Source organism: Meleagris gallopavo, chromosome 6, assembly GCF_905368555.1.
Source record: "Meleagris gallopavo chromosome 6, MGAL_WU_HG_1.1, whole genome shotgun sequence".
In the NCBI taxonomy this organism is placed as follows: Eukaryota; Metazoa; Chordata; class Aves; order Galliformes; family Phasianidae; genus Meleagris; species Meleagris gallopavo.
In genome coordinates this window covers 40,580,359-40,598,116 of record NC_139409.1, presented here as the reverse complement: position 1 = coordinate 40,598,116, position 17,758 = coordinate 40,580,359, and the positions used below count along the sequence as shown (strand labels likewise).

Below are 17,758 nucleotides of genomic sequence, written 5' to 3'. Positions count from 1 at the left end.
TCCTACTCTAATTTACCATCATCGCAGCTTCGTAGCTGACTGCCACACAGAAGGTGCACTCTGTGATCCTCTTAAAGAGATTTGTGGCTGTGGTTTACTACCACAGTTTTAACCACACTATAAAGATGACATGGAAAATTTAGGAACGATAACATCCTTGATCATTTATGTACAGTTTTATGTTTATTTTGATTATTTTTTACCACGTAAGCTGTCTTACCATCAGAATGTTTTCACTCTAAATCTCCTTCTAGTTGTCCACAATTTTACTTGCTGTTTCTAATGCATTTTAATTAGAATCCAAAGTATTCTGGTTGGTTTGGGTTCTTTTTTTTTTCTCAAACTAATTGTTTTTTTATGGTTTACTTTTTTTTTTTTGCTTTTTTTTTTGTGCTTTCAGCTCCAGTTTATGCTACCTAAATCGGAAGAAATATACACGAGGTCCTACTGTTTTTCAGCCAATTTTATTTATTACTTGCTTGTACATGGCTACAACTTTGATGCAGGGAATTGGCCACAGATACACTTTCAAAAGGAGGTGAGTAATAATAGTTTCTTCACAAATTTTAACCCAACAATGTCTAGAAGAAAACAGAAGATGCAGCAGCCTACAAAAATATTATGGTTGTAAACAACCTTTATAGATGATTGTCAAATGTTATGCATAAAACAAAGCCACTTTTCAAGCCTCACTACCAATTTCAGCCTGGTTCCAGAGGCTGCATCATTACTTGGTGATGCTGGCTACATTCTTTTAAAAAGCATTAACAATGAGACAAATATCAAATAATACTATATTTTTAACCTTGTCCCAGTTAAAGTATTGGCTCACTTAAGGCCTGAAACTCTTCTCCAGTCAAGGTCAGTGAGCTAATCCTGATGGGCTGAACAGGAGAACTCCAACCTTTCTGTGTGCTGCCAGAGCCTTGGGCAAATGGGCAGAGATGGTTTGTAGTCAGGGGATGAAGCAACTAGGGCAGCCATCATCCTCAGATGGCACATCCACCTGTGCTGTAATCTGGTTTTCTGGAATAAGAATTTATACTGATGGATTGTTGGCTTGGATATGGCAGACAGAAGGTGTACAACCATGTTTGTGCAATATGTACACTACTCTCTGACCTCTGATTTTCCTCCTAAAAGCTAGAATAGTTGGGATGAAGTAGTATATATTCATTCTAAAGCTGCTGCTAAGAAATCCTTGTTTCCAGTTCAGAAGGCATTGCCCACTATGTAAGCCTGGCTGTTACATCAGGAAATACAGACCCTGCAGTGCTTTGTGACTGCATCCTTTCCTCTCTGTTACTGTAAAAGCTTGTCCTAGGTTGTCTCTTGATCTCCACTGAGTCTGGAAATTTTTTGGCACTTGTGTGCAAAAACAACAAATAAATGGTTATAGATCTTCATGCAGAGAGCTCTTAAATGCAAGATATGCTGAGAAGCTTTCACTGAGAAATCATAAGTAATCATAAGTAATGTTTTCTAAACAGTCATACTCTACTACCAGTGTACTAAAGAATCAAATCAGACTTAGCCCTTCCACCAGGAAATCAGCAAAGCTTACTCTGGATCTTAATCTGGACCTGTAAGGAGTGGATCTTTTTTTTTCTTTTTTTAAACATATGTTTTGTTGCCCCCTGCAGGTGGGAGCAACCAAATCCAGAAATATTTTTCTGTACTTAGCAAGACCATAAAAATACTGAGCAAAATGGAAACGCCAAAGGCTTATTTGCTACCTACAGTTTGCACCAGGGAAATTGTGAAAGTCCAAAAGAAAGACTACATCTTAATCAGATCTGCCCCTCAAAGAGCTAAAACTAGTCACATCTAATTTCACTAGCTATCCCAGAAATAACAGCACAGTTGCCTCCAAGAGCATACACTGAGAAGTGTGGAGATTTTTTTCTGGCCCATGCTATAAAAGGATATTTGCTTTTAGTTAGTGAAAGCTTAAGAACCTTAACACAATGCTAAGATCTGTGCCTATGTAGAACTAGATGATTTGCAAAGGTTCTGAACCCCATAATGAGAAGTTTTCCCTCTTTTGTCAATGAAGAATCAACTTAGTCCATCTTAGTGCTTTGCTCAATCTGTTGTATTTCAGTTCTTGTTGCTGAAGCTTTTTCTATATTACGTAAACAAAAGATATTAGAATATACACAACTATAAAAATAACCAAATATTATAGGTCCTCGTAGTCTCCTACAACCAGTAGGACTGCTTAAAGTTGATCATTAACATTAAATTTACACTAGCCTCCTCTTTGTTCATGTCAGTTGGACTGTGAGTTTTTTTATTTACTTGAATTAAATAACGTCCTAGGATTTGGCTACAACAGGAGAGTGATTCTAAGAATTTGCACTAGTGCTGATTCTTTAAAAATATGTTTTATGTACATAAAAGCCCATAACAACTGGCTGTCTGCTTGTATATCACCCACCCTTGTGATCAATTTTATTAGCATTCTCTTGAACTGAAAAAAAAAAAAAAAGGTAATTTTCCTTGATAACTTAGGAGACAGTTGCCAGCATCAGCAGTTCAGCTCTTTTCTTTGACTGAAAAGTACATGGGAATAGGACTCTTCTGTCTGTATTTCAGGTTGGTAACAGCAGCATAGCATGGTCCCTTGGTTACATGTTGAGCCTCACCAACATGATTCCAGCAGAAGGCAAGCTGATCCAGTTACCTCTGAAACCTTCTTTGTTTGCTGGGCTCCTCATCTTCCTCACTGTTCTGGCACTGTTGTGTCTTTTCTTCCTTGTTTACCTGTGTATTGTGTCACGTAATCAGAAGGTCATCAGTCATGTGGAATATGTATTTACTCCAGAATGAAAAAACTTACCTGAAGACTGACCAAAAAATTCATAATCCTATAAAGTTATATAGAACTTTATATTTGAAAAACATAGTTAAAGACAGGTGAAAAGTTCTGAAAAGACCAGAAGCATAAATAAAGGAGACAAGAGGCACTAAGGAGTCTGTGATGTGGTAAACCGGAGTGCTTCTGAAATATTTTGGCAGTTGCTTCTGTAAAATTAGTGTATTCAATGTAAAGCATTGATAGCTGAAGCAAGATAAAGCATGGGCAGGCATGCTGCTTTGCTTATTCATGTTTTTATAGTCTTTCTGTCAGATATGTATGAATTTTTGTCCATTAATTCTGTGCCATCTGATAAGTGATGTATTTGATCAATGGCAGTGGTTGTTTACGATAAAATTTAAGAATGAGTCAGTAGAAATTGTGAGAGAAGAGAACATAGTGGCTGTTCTTGTGTGTGCTGCTGACACAGAACCCCCAAACAATCCAGCTTCTGAAAGTGGAACAAACACTGGGTAATCACATGAGCTGATGGGAACAGCACAGCTGGGAGCGAGTTGTTTTTATTGCCATTCCAAACAATTGATCCCCACCATGTTAGGGTGTGAAACATTCCCAACATCTTTCAGGACTGTCAAGCCCATCTTAAAGCTGAGTATATTTTTAGCTCTACAAAGATCTCAGAATGCCTCTGTTATGGCACATTTAGATTCGCTTTGAAGGCGGAAGTAAAATCTTTTCAGTAATGGAACCTAATTTTCAATGTATCATAATTACCTCCAGAAGCCTGTAGAGTTTTCAGGGTCCTTTTTTTTTCTGTAATAACGATGACAAACATTTGTGGTATTTTCTTGTCCTGACCGTATTCCTCCTAATCTCAGATACAGTAAGTACCAGCTTGACACGTACATATTATTTCAACTGTCTTGGATCTTCTGAAGCACTAATGTGAGTAGGCAAAAACTTCAGCTCTTCCTTCAAGGCTAAGAGGATTAGGAGGCAAGCTGCAGGCCAGAAGAACTGCCTTTATGTGGTGGGTTTGAGACCACAAAGCTGCAGTCACAATTGCTGTTTTCAGCTGTCTTTATCAGCCTTTCTACTGTCCTGGCCTCAGCATTCTTTCAGCAGCACTGGGATATATGTAGCAGATGCTTTTGTCAGTGGCATTGACTCCAAACCTTTACTGGGAACACAACTACCTTCATTCTCTTAAGAGTTGCCTTCCTTTAAAGCTCAGGCATTCTGCACCAAACCTCTAATTCTTACCCACTTAAATCTTGGAGTACAAATTTACGTGATGCTCAAGGTGTCCTTCATGGAAATTCCTCCTTCCCCTGTCTGTCTTTTGTGCAGCTTTGTCCTTCCTTAGCTGGCTTTTGAACTAGCCCTTGGAAAAGACTTCTGCAAAGTCTGCCATCTCCTCCCTTTGTACAGTGTCTCTGTTCCTCTTCGTATTGCCTTAACATAATCTGTGAATGTATGAGGGGGACATATCCTTAGGGCTTTGGAGTTGGCAGAAGGAGGGAATTGCTGTGCTGTTCAGGACCTGCAGGAAGAGAAAAAGCATCTCTGTTTCTCTTCCAACTTCCGCCATCTCCTTTTGCCCAGATTCACTACCTACATGGAGCTCTGTTCACCCACCATATTCCCCCAAATGTCCTACAAATAGCTGCTGCCAACATACTAATATATTCCTCCCTTTCCAGCCTCTCAGGATTGCTTCCCTCTGCAGGAAGTTTCCCTTGCTTGCATCATAGCTTCTCTGAAGGGATGGTTATTCAATTCTTGCACTGAAGTTTTCGGTATGAGAAAGTGTAAACCAAAGGTGAGACTGCCATATTCAGCATCTTCTGCTCACTGGCTAAAGCCCATGAGCAGCTAACAAAGAAGTGAAATTATTAAAAATTCACTTGGACTTACAGATACACTTGGATAGAGCCAGTGCCTATTCAAAGAATCTCTCTCTCCATGAATCACAATCTGTGCCCTCTTCTCCCTATGTATATAATGTCTTTACTGAATCAGTATGACAGCCAGTCGATTAAGAACTCAGTCTTATGTCTCCTGTCAGTTTTAGCTAGGAAAGCTGAAACTATTGAACTTCAGTCAGCCAATTGCACCACTGCAGCTTACAGCTTCCTCCCAGTCAGCAGCATCATCCCCATTCAGTGTCAGAGGTAAAAAGTACTGCTCGGACACGGGCAGCTTGGCTGTCCCTGGCTGTCGTGGTTACTTCTGGGGGAGAGGTGGAGCAATGGAGATGTGATTCTGACTAAATCCTCCCCCAGGTATGAGTCAGAACCTGATCAGCAGGTGTAACTTCCCCACATCTACCACTGAACAGATGTGGTGGGGAGCCAATGAGGTGAACGGGATTTGGGAACATTGCAAACTACAGCTTATTTATCTTTTTGTACTCTTTACTGCTTGCTTACAAAGATTAATACAAATAAATTGTGAAAAGCTAAGCCAACTGTACTTTCTTTTCCCCATCTTTTGCAAATATCAGTATTTTCCCCTTGGCAGACAGATTATTCCTATTAGAAGCAGAGGAAGACTGAAATGATTTTCTGTGATATAAATTTGCAAGTTGTAGAACTCATCTGTGAGTTTCTGGAGTGGACAGTGCTATATTCTATATTCTCAATGAGGAAACAACAGTGGCTTAAACCAAGCCACTCTCAATTATTATTTTTTAATATGCATATAAATCTGCATATATATATATATACACAATACATATGAACAACTTCTACTTTTGAACACTTAATATTTCTTTCAGGGACACTGACATGTTTAGGGTTTACTTCAGGTTCACTGCTGTAATACAGATCTGAAAGGTTGTGTGCCAAAGAGAGGAACTTCCCAGATATTGAGGTAGGTAATGATACAGATTGTTTAGAAAGAGATCTGTCAGGCATCAGGAGCAGGAGCGTGTAATACAGAGCAAAATCTCAGCTGTGGAGAAGCAGAAGAAAACAACAAGAGATGATGTGCCTGCAGGCATCACTGAGGGGTGGGCAAAAGTGACAAACTTCTCTTAAAGCAGCATGCAAAAGAAAGCAGTAGCTGTTACTGCATGGTATAATTGAACACTGGTAAGTTCAGAGGACAGAAAAAGAAGTAAATAAAACCACAGTGTGATAATCATGTCCCAAGTCGGGGAGTTTTTATTCATTTTAAAAATTCTGTTATTTTAGTACCAATTTATATTCACTTGGATGGCAATGAAGCCATGTCTCAAAATAGTGCTCACCTTCAGTTACCAGTGTTTTCTTCTGTGTGTACAATATACAATGCTGTATGAGTACATGGGCCGTATCTAGAGTTGCTTGCTTGGCAACATTTCTGCAGGCTAACTGTAGAGTTTTAAAAGTCTACAAAAGAGAGAAAACTTTTGTAAATCCAAAAATAACACCTGTCCCAGCACTGATCCCTGAGGAACACCACTTGTCACCGGTCTCCACTTGACACTGAGCTGTTAACTGTAACTCTTTGAGTGAGACTGTTCAGCCAGTTCCTTATCCAGCGAGTGGTCCATCCATCAAATCCATTTTTCTCCATTTTGGTGACCAGGATGTCATATAGGACAGTGTCAAACAAACTGCACAAGTCCAGGTAGGTGACATCAATTGCTCTTCCCTTCTCCACTGATGCTGTAATTCCATCATTGCTTTGGCAATGATTTTTCATACGACCGCATTTGTGCTCTCAGATGTTTTTGTTGTTTGATGGTAAGGCACAGCCCAAGTCATCAGCACAGTCAGGAGTGACATTTGAGTATCTGCCATAAAACATGCAAAGGCTGTTAAAAATTCCAGAGGTTTATGTTGTCCCCCTTCCTTCCTCTTACAAAGTCCCTCAGAGATTTGGTTCATCAAATAAGGAAAAGGAGAAATATTTTTCCAGATCACTGTAGAATGGAAGAATCCAAAAGACAGCATCTTCGGCTGACTTGATCGAGAGCATTGGTTAAAAACATTAATACGTGCATTAATATATTGCTACTGTAAAGCATATGATATATAATGTTATAGTGGTATTCTGGATAGAACTTCTCAAAAATACCTGATGCTGTTAAGTGCTCGTAAAGGTTTTTATGATCAGTTCCCCAGGCATTTACATAATAAATACATCAATTAAGAGAACTTGGAGGGGAAGGCTCTGAGGTGGCCTGACGGCAGGCTTTCAACACCTAAAGGGGGGCTACCAGAAAGACGGGGACAGACTCTACCACGGTCTGTTGCGACAGAATGAGGGGAAGTGGTTTCAAGCTTGAAGAGGGGAGATTTAGGTTAGAAATGAGGACAAAGTCTCTTACAGTAAGGGTGGCGAGGCACTGGCACAGGCTGCCCAGAGAGGTGATGGATGCCCCATCCCTGGAGACATCCAAGGTCAGGCTGGATGGGGCTCTGAGCAGCAGCTGTAGCTGTAGTGTCACTGTTCATTGCAGGGCAGATGGACTAGGCAACCTTTAAAGGTCCCTTCCAACTCTGAGGATTCTACGACATTATTTACTTGCTCTGATTTCTTCTAGAAATAAAAACAATAAAGACCCCACTTTAGACAGCTAAACTGGGATCTTTATTCTCACTGCTGACAGAAGACACAGCAGAATAAAGGTCACACCTATTTTCCATCAGTGCTCTGCATTTTGCTTGCACTCTTCTTTCCCGGAGCACGTTTGTGGCTAATGCCTACAGAATAAAATCCTGCAGAATGTGAACCACATGTACGTCTGCATCATCATATGCGTCCCCGCGCCACCACCGCACCGCACCCGAGTGTGCACCCGCGCCGCCCACCGCACATGCGTATTGGCACGCCGCCATTCCCGACTGGCCTCGAGCTGGGGAAGGCGTTCTGCGCAGGCGCGCTGCGTCGGGGTAGCAAAATGCGGCCTCCATGCATGCGCAGTAGCGGCTCGAGGGCGGCTTCCGGGCGGCGCGAGGCCCCCCCTTCCTTTTCTGCTCGCGGGCGGCCATCATGGTGCGGGCGTGCGGCCGCGGGACCGACGGCGGGGCCTGGTGCCGGCGGGGCCTCTCCGCGCCTTTCCCGCTCGCTTGCGGAGATCGGTGGAGGCCTCCCTGCTCCTGGCCCCGCGGCGGAGCCGGGTGGGGGCCGGGCGTTGGGCCGGGCGGGAGACAGGCCGCGGAGCAGGCCGCCCGACACGAGTCGGAGCGGGGCGCGCGTGGCCGTTGGGTTGCGATAGGCGGGGGGAGGTTTCTGAGGGGCTTTCGGGGCCCCGCGGCCTCGCCAAGAGGCTCTCCTCGAGCACTTCTCCGGGCGGGGCTGGAGCCTGTGGGCAAGGGAGGGTTCGGGGAGCTGCTGTTGGAGGCGCTGAGTGCTGACTCGTGCCGATCCTTCTGCCCGTAGGTGTTCAAACGCTTCGTCGAGATCGGCAGAATCGCCTTCGTCTCCTTCGGGCGGCATGCTGGCAAGCTGGTGGCCATCGTGGATGTTATCGACCAGAACAGGGTCAGCCCAGAGCACCGTGCCTTTGTCGTCTTCATTCTCTGTGAACAGCTTGAGCGCTCAGGCCTTGTATATAGAGCTTAAAGGGAGTTTCTTTTCGGTGATTATTCAAGGGAGTAAGCATTTGATACAGATGGGATTAAACAGCTGTTATTGTATTTTAAACTTCTGGTAGCAAGCTGTACATTGCCCTCTCCCATCTTCCTGAGAAAAAGAAGTGGCTGAGTAAATGCCACTTGGAGGCTGAAACCTCTGAATGGAATGGCACTGATGCCTGACAAACAGGTTCTTTTCGCTATATGAAAAGATCCCTCTATCCCGAGGAGCTGAAAAGAGATCTTATTGAGTGTATTTTTTAATTTTTTTTTTTGTTTGTTTTTTTTTTTTTTGTTTTTTTGTCCCAGAGATGAAAACAAGCTTGTAAGGCTTAGGTTATGTGCACAAGGTGTCATTTCTGGTTTTGTCTGAATAACGTGTATCTTGATTTGAGATATTGGTATCAAGGTGAAGTTCCTAAATTATTAGGAAACTAAGTGGAGTATGATGGAAAAACAGAAAACCTTTAAAAAATAACTCATTTTTTCAGGCACTAGTGGATGGCCCCTGTAGTGGTGTCAGGAGACAAGCCATGCCCTTCAAATGCATGCAGCTGACTGACTTTGTTCTCAAGTTCCCGCATAGGTGAGTTGTTTGCTTTCTTTTTTTTTTTTTTTTTTTGGCTTGTTTAAAACATACTGTCACTTGCTGCCTGATCTGATGAGAGATGTTCATACAGCTTACAATACACTGATGTGTATGCAGCTAAAATTGTGCAGACCATGTTACAACAGCTGAATGTGGGTAGGTTTCCATTATCACCACTGGTTGATAACTGCTGCCCAGGAGTCTATGGGATACAGCCTGAGCTGGGCAGCTTGCAGTTAGGAGTGGGATGTGAGGAGTAAGTGGAAGCAGTTGCAGTAGTACTGTGCAGCTGTGTGTTTGTCACTTTCAGACATTAAAAACATTCCCTCTTTGCAGAGCTGCATGGAGTTTTAGGAGGTTGAACTTCGATTTAGTTGCTATCTGAGCTGCTTTTCTGATTGAGAACCATTGCTGGGAGTGTGAGTGTGTGGCTGGAAATCACTCAGAGATTGAGTCCTAGCAAAGCATACATAACAAAACATGAATGCCACATGCATCCCTGTGGTATAAGTGACTTAAACTGAAGGGTTGGTTTCTGCATTTGAGGGAATGCAGAAGGATGATCTTCCCTTGTGTGAAATTGGATGTGATGGCATCAGAGAGAACGGTCTGTACAGATAATCAATATAACTACTTGGCTCTTGTCATACAGCGCTCGTCAGAAGTGTGTGCGTCGTGCCTGGGAGAAGGAGAATATAAATGAGAAGTGGGCAGCAACACGATGGGCGAAGAAGATTGAAGCCAGAGAAAAGGTATGGGTTTTAACTGGATGTGTAATGCACTTCTTACTGCTTCTGCTCGTGAAAATTAGTTTTAGTATAATAAACTATGTATTTACTCTTGCTAAGATTAAAAGTGGTCATAGTGAGATGAAAAATTGCAATCAGCTTTTACTTGTCTTTGTACTGTAAGGTACAAGGTCATTCCTATAATAATTTATAGAAACTTATAGTCATTTATATGGTCATTTCTATAATCTCCTTTTTTTTTTTTTTTTTTTTTCCTTGAATCATTGCATCCCAGTGAAAACCTTCTGTACTGAACTAATTCCAGCTGAGTAGCTAGACTAAGTTTGGAGGGGATCAGAGTTAATTGTGGAATGTTTTAAAGTGCTGAGTTCTATGACTTGCATGGATATGTGGCACAGCCTCATGATTGATTCTTTTCAAACAGAAAGCCAAAATGACTGACTTCGATCGTTACAAGGTTATGAAGGCAAAGAAAATGGTAAGTGTTTGAGTGTAGTTTCTTTACAAGGTTATTGCTTTTAAACTTTACTTTTAGAGTCACATGGAGATCCTTGGTAGTCTTGCCTTTATAGCTGGCTTGGCTTATAGAGAGACAAAAAATACTGGGATGCCTTGAATTTTTTTATATTTCTTTGGTCAGTCGTTGATCAGACTTGAATTCACATGGCCTGTTGTCAGTCTTGTCAGAGCTGAGGAGTTACCTGCTGCTGAAATGAGATGTTCTCTATTGGATACAGTTAGTATTTCATTCTGTAATAAACCACTTACATATGGAATATTGGAATCCCCACATCAGCCAGAGTGATGTTTACTGCTTGGTAGATCAGTTTTAGGTGGAATTTCACATTTTAAATGTAATACATGGTAAATCTTTTGACTTATTAAAATACAGTCAGATTAGCAAAGGCTTATTACTGGAAAGGGTAGAATCTGAAAGCTTAGAACTGAATTTGAGGAATAATGCTTGTGAACTGTTGTAGTTTCCATCTGATTAATAGTAATTTTTTTGTTGTTTTGCAGAGAAACAGGATCATTAAGCATGAAATTAAGAAGCTCCAGAAGAAGACGACTAAGAAAGTCAAGAAGACAGAGAAGAAACAGAAATAAAATGAGCTTCTAGCTGTGTATCACTTTGTGTCCATGTTCTGATTCTTCAGAAATGACAAGTGGTAAAAGATCTGATCTAAACTGTAATCAAGTTCACTTTGCTTCTGTTGTCTGTGTCATTTATTAATATTACAACCGTTGGGCTCAAGGGTTTCTCTGGAACACACAAATGTTTTTGTCGCATTGTGTTGACCATACAGACTATGCTCAGTACTTTGTACCCAAGACAGTTTGAATATTGACGTTTTTACTAATTCAAGATAGTTCATATCCTCAGGCATCATCTAGTAGTCTGCGAGCGGTGACCTGGAATAGTTCTGCACCACAAATGTCTAAAAACACACAGTTGTGCTGAATGGTTTGTTAACAGGATGGAAATGGATAGTTTTGCTCTTCAGTGTGTTTGAAGTTGATAGTTTGTATCAGTACCTTGCACCTGAGTTCCTTAAACTATAGGGCACACAATTGCCACTTTTTAATCAAAACCATTAAGTAAAAAGGGGCGTGACCTAAAAAAATAATTATTTAATTCAGTATTTCAAATTGATTTAGTCTTTGCACTTTAATGTCTGCATCTCTAAATGTCAGCATCTTCCATGCTTTCTCAGGTGTGGTCTGTTGGCAGGGGTTGTGTTTTCTTCATGTTGAATGAAGAAATTGTAGATGTGAGTTCTCTTGTAGTACAAAGGGAAGTTATTTTTAAAGTCAAACATAAAGGCAGGAGAATAGTGAAAAATGAAGGTTGTAAGACCTTGAAGGGCACTGTCAAATATGCATTCGTATATTGTCAAGTAGGCTGATAATGTGTGCTTTTAAAAATGAATGCTTATCAATAGCTATGTGCCTGGTTGTTCTTTTAACTAGTACTGGTCATGTTTCCTCAGTCACAAGCAGTTTGAGACGACAGTTTTATGCCTCTGGAAATTGAGTTCAAACATACTCGGTGTGAATGGTGTAGCTAAGGAAGAAAAGCCTCCAAAACAATGCAAATTGAGATTAGAATTTGCATTCAAGTATCTGGAGATGTTAAATTATATTGGATTACAGTCTGGAGGAAAGAGAAACAGTAGAATGTACCAGGTTTTTGGGTAACTTCACCTTCTGACAGCATGTTGTGTGTGAGCCTCTTGTGCTGCTCCTTAGAAGTGATGAAAGCTCTCAAGCTGCCTATGGCTTTGCATGGTGTCAGGGGTGCACCTCCTCGAAGGCCACGCATAACAAGGCAGAAGGATGGATTTGTTCCTAATGCTTACCACACGATGGCAATATTTGCTTTTCACAGCAGCTCATGAGGTAACTGCTGTCCTTGCATACGGGGGAACGGTGCCAAACAAAGGTGAGGGCATGAATATTTGACAGTGATGGATGTGCTTATACATATCTTTATTTTGCATTTATAGTTGGCTGAGGTGGAATTGCTGGACCCAGTCAGCACGTACTTCTTTAATTTACTTTGTGAAGTGTTAAGAAATTGGATCTGCTGTTCAGAAACAGCTTAAGGTGAAGTTGTGGCATTGATGTTCTTAGCTGGTTTCACGCAGAACATGTAGGAGGCTTGTTGTTGGAGTAGGGAGGGTGATTTTTACCCCTGGGATTAGCAGATAAGTACTTCCTAAGATGCAGTCAGAGGCAGGTGCTGCTAAGTCTGGGAGATATGAGCAACTAGGGGAGCAGGATTGGAGTCCCTTAGTGTAATTTACAACAATCTGGTGCAGCTGTTGTGCAAGGCTGCAATGCTGGGCCAACACATCAACTTGCCATGCCTTGTGCTCGCTATAATTGAAGTTTCATTTTGAACACTGTCATGCCCAGTGGGCTCCCCAGCTCTGCAAGAGGCGCCTTCCCAGAGCCTCTAGCACTGCTTGCGCTCCTTTTTGGTAAAATGAAAGTTAAAAAATGACAGGCAAATTCTTACCCAAACCACAGCTGCTGCCACCGTGCTCAGCTGCTGCTCTGCAGAGGGATTTAATAGATGTCAGTGTGGTGCTGAGAGACACGTCTTGGTGTGTGAGTGTCACTTTTGGGCTTGTCTGGGCTGCACTGTGTGAAGAGGAATTGCAATGGCTCCCTTGGGCAATGGGTGCGTGCCCACAGCTGGATTGGGCTGCTCTGTGTGGCGGAGTTGCTACCATGATGGTGTGGGGCAGGGGCTGGCTGCAAGGCAGGCTGGGTCGGTCCTCAGGTGGAACATGGCTGTTTTAGGCATTTGCAGCAATGGCAACTCAACCAAAAAGCAATTCACGCTGGTAGTGGCTGAGCTTCTGTGGCATCAGTGCTGATCGTGGACTTGTGATTCTCATCTGGATTCCCTCTGCTTTCTGTTTTCCTCTGCTTGCACTGTCCCTTAAACATTTCCAGACTTGTGTGTTCCTATTCTCCCCCCAGTCCATGTTGATAAGATACCTGAAAATTCCACGTGCTGCCTTTTGTTAAGATGTTTGGTTAAGGCATTACTTTTTATTCAAGACATTATTGGTTGCATAATGGTAAGCAGTATATGGCTTACAGATATTATATGGAGCAAATTAAGGGACTGGCTGCGTGGTCTTTGCTTTTCCTGTTTCAGGTCTTTGTGTTTTGGTTCTTCCCTTTTATAATTCCTGCCATTTTTTCATGTTCAGGATAGTTTTTGATGTTTTGACCTTGAATCGTAGTATCATAGGATGGCTTGTGTTGGAAGGACCTCAAAGTCCACCCAGTGCCAACTCTCTGCTGTGGGCAGGGCTGCCACCCACTGAATCAGGCTGCCCAGGGCCCCATCTAACCTGGCCTTGAGCACCTTCAGGGATGGGGCATCCATCACAGATGCTTCTCAGCATTTCTTCACTGGCCTCACGGCAAGGTGTGTCTCAGGACATTTTGTTTTGTGGTCCCATGATGGACAGGGCTGAGCCCTTTTCATGCCTGCTTTGTGTGCTCTATTGGGGCAAAGTGCCCTTGGTGCAGGTTTGTATGGCAGGATCTCACCTGGATGCTCTGCTTTGGTATGTGCCTTAGAAAAGGAATAGTGTTGATATTTAAGTAGCAGGGAGGAATATTATCTTTGAGATCAGCTGGAGCTTTACCTGAAGACACCCAGCGGGAGGGCACAACATCTGAATACTTTTCACAATAACTCAGCAGTCAAGACTTAGAGCTGCTGTTTGAACCTCATGTTTACCCAAGCCATCAAACAAAAGAAAGGCTGCTCCTAGCTGAGTTGCTGATTGATGCTGTGTAAAGGTGATATAAAGAAAGAACGGGAAATAGACTTAGGGGAATAGGAAAAAGCCCCTTTCTCTTCCTCCTGGAGCTTCAGAATAATTTTAAATAGATTGGGGGGGGGCTTATCTTTTATTTCTACTGCTTGTCTCATTCGCATTGCATATGTGAACCTTACCTCATCCTGGAAGCCTCTGTGGATAATGAAAAAAATCAGAGGGTTTATGGCATAATGAAGCAAATTAACTCTGACTAGCTAGCGGCATCATTTTTGCTCTGGTTGCTCAAAGCATTTTTCAGAGTCCAGGGGGAGTCTGGCAAGCTGCTGCTCTGTGCAGGTCCTCACCCCATACGTGAGCAGGCTGCCTCAGCTCCCAGCCACCTGAACGTGACCTGGGAGAAACAACTGTGCTTGGGAGGTGCTGGGTGGGCACAGGCAGCAGTGTGGCCCTTCCTCTTCTCCAACGTGTACAGCGGCAGGATCAGCACTGCTATAGGACTCTCCCCTGCCCCGTTTCTTCAGAATCTCTCTTAGACCTGCCTGTGAATCTAATTCCTCAAGCCTATTCACACTGCCCCTGTCCATAACTTTGTGATAAGGTGTCCCAGAAATTGCTACTGGTTGTGGAGCAATCTGCTCTATTCAGTGCTGTAAACCAGTCTATTGAGGATCAGCCTGTCTATGAGACAGCTGTGGGGCTGGAGATGGTGGTGAGAAAAATGCCATTTCACAGAGGAGTCCATGGAAGCTCAGGTCGATTAGCTGAAAAAGAAGTGAATTGTTGTGAAGTTGAAGTGATGCGTCCCTATTCAGAGTGCAAATTTCCTCCTGGAACACAGGACAAACCTGACAGAATCACAATGCAGGAAGTGCTGTGAGTACCTCATTGGGTCTGCTCCTATCTCTTTCCACAGGGAGCCAATAGGACAGTCCCCTGGTCTTAACCTTTTGGGATACTTTTTTTCCTGCCTTAGTAAAGCTACATTTATAGTCAATATAAGTAAGCATCTTTGGGGGTTCAATTCAATAACTTCGCTTTCAGGAAAAGCTTTGTTACCTTCATGGTCAGATCTTGGTGCTCATGCCAGCAGAGCACTTCTGGGTGTTTCCAAGGTAATGGTGTTGTACCACATACCCATTGGGTCCTGGAATTGTATCAGTCAGAGCTTCACATACCAGATTTCAAGTTGGATATTAGGAAACATTTCTTCTCAGAAAGAGCAGTGAGGCAGTGACACAGGCTGCCTGCCCAGGGAGGTGGTGCAGTCAGTGTCCCTGGAGGTGCTCAAGAACCGTGTGGATGTGGCACTGAGGAATGCGCTCAGTGGTATGGCAGGGATGGGTTGATGGTTGGACTAGGTGGTCTTAGAGGACTTTTCCAACCTTAATTATTCTATGATGAGGAAGCTGCTTGATATTTGATTTCAGGATTCTTCTAAGGAGACATCAGTGCACCATTCTTCATCAGATTTCCAATATTTTTAAACAGTGATAAAGTTGAAGGTACACACAGACACTCACACACTTTTTTTTTTTTTTTTTTTTGCTGGTGAGGTCTGCAGATTAGAGAAATGGTAAATCATAGAATCATAGCATATCCTGAGTTTGGAGGGACACTTAAGGGCCATCAAGTCCAACTCCTGACTTCACAAAGGACCACCCAAGAATAAGACCACTTACCTGAGAACATAATTGCTCAGACTCTTCCTAAACTGTTAAGCTTGAGAGTGTGGCCACTGCGCTGGGCAGCCTGTTTCATGCCCACCATCCTCTGGTGAAGAACCTTTTCCTAACACCCAACCTGACCCTTACTCGATGCAGCTCTATGCCATTCCTTCAGATTAATAATGAAGAGAGATAATAATGAGTAAATTATAAAGAGAAATCTGAATCTCCAGGTTTAAATAGTTGCAGACTGAGAAACTATATTTTTCTGATTAACCCAAAGGCTCTGGAAGTCTTAAAAAAATTTTGTGCCTCATTCTGTGTGCATCCGAGTGACGATAGCAGCCTGATGCCATAGGTACTTGTGGGAGGCATGGAGCCTTTACGCCTAGGGATTGTCTGGTTTCTCTGTAGATGTTGTAATGCTCTCTGGCACTGTGAATGCTGTTTATAAAGATGTTCTCCTGGTTCAGGATGAGGCCCTTTGACTTTTATCTTGAGTCAGAAAAGGTATGACAGAAGCACCTGACAGCATTAATGTACCCCTATGCTCTGACTGGGGCCTATTTATGGGAATTCAGAGTGCTGTTGGTGACCTGAGTGGGTGACCTGAGCATTGCCATGAGAGCAATGCAGACATCCTGAGAGAGCAGGTTCTCTTTCCTTACCTCCCAGATATGCAGAAATCTCCCATTGCCTGTGTTTTCCCTGCATTAGAGAGCTGAGTTGTGTCCCCTTTAGGGACAGTGGCCAGGAATGGGGACACATCATGCTCAGAAGCCAGATGAAGACCTGGTTTAGGAGCCTGTCAATTTCTCAGCATCTCTAGCTCTGCAAACCCCAAGCCCAGCACCTCTGGCAGCTACCTGGCTCTCCTCTTCCTGCTTGCTCCTTGCCGTCCTTTTGCAGTAGCTTCTGGGGGCGGCTGTAGTTTCAGGGTATCCTCTGTAGGCTGCTCCTTACTGGTTCAAGCCCACTGCCAGCAGATATGAGATAACAGGGAGAAAAGAGAAATCCAAAGGCTTCCTTAGCAGCTCATTTGTAATCAGTGGGCGATAGGCAGTGATTTATATGGGTAGCGATTGGATCTCAGAAATCCATTCAAGCTTATAATTATCTTGGTGTATGTGGAAAGTTGTATTCACGGCTCCTCAAACCCATTAGAGCCTCACATTTTCTAAATGGGGAAAAGATACCCTTCAACTTTATCTGTTTACCTTCTCAGAAGTACAACATCTTTCTGGACCTTGCTATCCCTTCTGAGGCCTGTACCCACCCTGGCTCCAGGAGCTTCTGCCCCTGCTCCTGAGGCAGAAGGGGAGAAGATCTCCACGGAGGAGACCTGACAGCCTCCCTGAGCCTATGCCAGATCTCTGTCATATGCACAGCAGTAGAAGTGCTGTCTCATGTTCAGAGGAAGCCTCCTGTGTGCCCCTCTCTGTGTCATTTCAGAGCCAGGTTTTGCTCTTTGGGAGGAAACTTGGCTGGAAAGCTGCACAGTGCAAAAAGATCTGGTAGTGCCAGTGGACAGCTGGCTGCACATGAGCCAGCAGTGTGCCCAGGTAGATGAGAAGGCCTGTGGCATCCTGGCTTGTATCAGAAATGCAGCCAGCAGGAGCAGGAAGGTGATCGTCCCTCTGCACTCGGCACTGGTGAGGTCTCACCTTGAGTGCTGTGTTCAGTGTTAGACCCCTCACCGCAAGAAAGATGTTGAGGCCCTGGACTGTGTCCAGAGATGGGCAATGAAGCTGTGAGGGATCTGGCACACAAATCTGATGGGGAGGGCTGAGGGAGCTGGGATTGATCAGTCTGGAAAAGAGGAGGCTCAGGGGAGACCTGATCGCTCTCTACAGCTGCCTGAAAGGAGGCTGTGGTGAGGTGGGGGTCGGCTTCTGCTCCCAGGTAACAGCAATGGGATATGGGGGAATGGCCTCAAGTTGTTCCAGAGGAGTTTCAGGTTGAATAATAGGAAGAATTTCTTCTCAGAAAGAGCAGTGAGGCAGTGGCACAGGCTGCCCAGGGAGGTGGTGCAGTCACCGTCCCTGGAGGTGTTAAAGA

The 17,758-nt window shown here is 43.4% G+C and overlaps 2 protein-coding genes and 1 long non-coding RNA gene across 8 annotated transcripts in view; 2 read left to right on the top strand and 1 right to left on the bottom strand.

Annotated features, from left to right (window-relative positions):
- The window catches only part of ENTPD3 (ectonucleoside triphosphate diphosphohydrolase 3), a 44,447-nt gene extending 39,161 nt beyond the window's left edge, over positions 1 to 5,286 (top strand). For all 6 annotated transcript variants that reach the window (XM_085226433.1, XM_085226432.1, XM_085226436.1 and 3 more), the window contains 2 exons: positions 401 to 538; positions 2,599 to 5,286. In XM_085226433.1, coding sequence (XP_085082559.1) covers positions 401 to 538; positions 2,599 to 2,832 — 372 coding nt within the window. In that variant the 3' untranslated portion in view covers positions 2,833 to 5,286. The remainder of the gene's footprint in view (positions 1 to 400; positions 539 to 2,598) is intronic.
- A 353-nt stretch (positions 5,287 to 5,639) lies between these two features.
- LOC146544150 (uncharacterized) lies at positions 5,640 to 7,583 on the bottom strand. The gene is made up of 3 exons (XR_014883973.1): positions 7,448 to 7,583; positions 7,140 to 7,351; positions 5,640 to 6,602 (listed from the first exon to the last, which is right to left on the bottom strand). It is a non-coding gene; the product is annotated as an uncharacterized LOC146544150 (long non-coding RNA).
- Positions 7,584 to 7,613: 30 nt separating this feature from the next.
- RPL14 (ribosomal protein L14) lies at positions 7,614 to 10,934 on the top strand. The gene is made up of 6 exons (XM_085226438.1): positions 7,614 to 7,807; positions 8,195 to 8,393; positions 8,880 to 8,974; positions 9,630 to 9,729; positions 10,151 to 10,204; positions 10,747 to 10,934. Exons 1-6 carry the CDS (start codon positions 7,629 to 7,631, stop codon positions 10,831 to 10,833), a joined length of 714 nt encoding a protein of 237 aa, XP_085082564.1. The 5' UTR covers positions 7,614 to 7,628; the 3' UTR covers positions 10,834 to 10,934.
- The last annotated feature ends 6,824 nt before the right edge of the window (positions 10,935 to 17,758 follow it).

Bases quoted from the DNA above. Each gene is read 5' to 3' on its own strand.
- RPL14 (XM_085226438.1), top strand. From the start codon at position 7,629: ATGCGTATTGGCACGCCGCCATTCCCGACTGGCCTCGAGCTGGGGAAG. The intron at 8,394-8,879 runs GTGATTATTCAA...TCATTTTTTCAG, and splicing joins TTAAAGGGAGTTTCTTTTCG to GCACTAGTGGATGGCCCCTG. The intron at 9,730-10,150 runs GTATGGGTTTTA...CTTTTCAAACAG, and splicing joins AGATTGAAGCCAGAGAAAAG to AAAGCCAAAATGACTGACTT.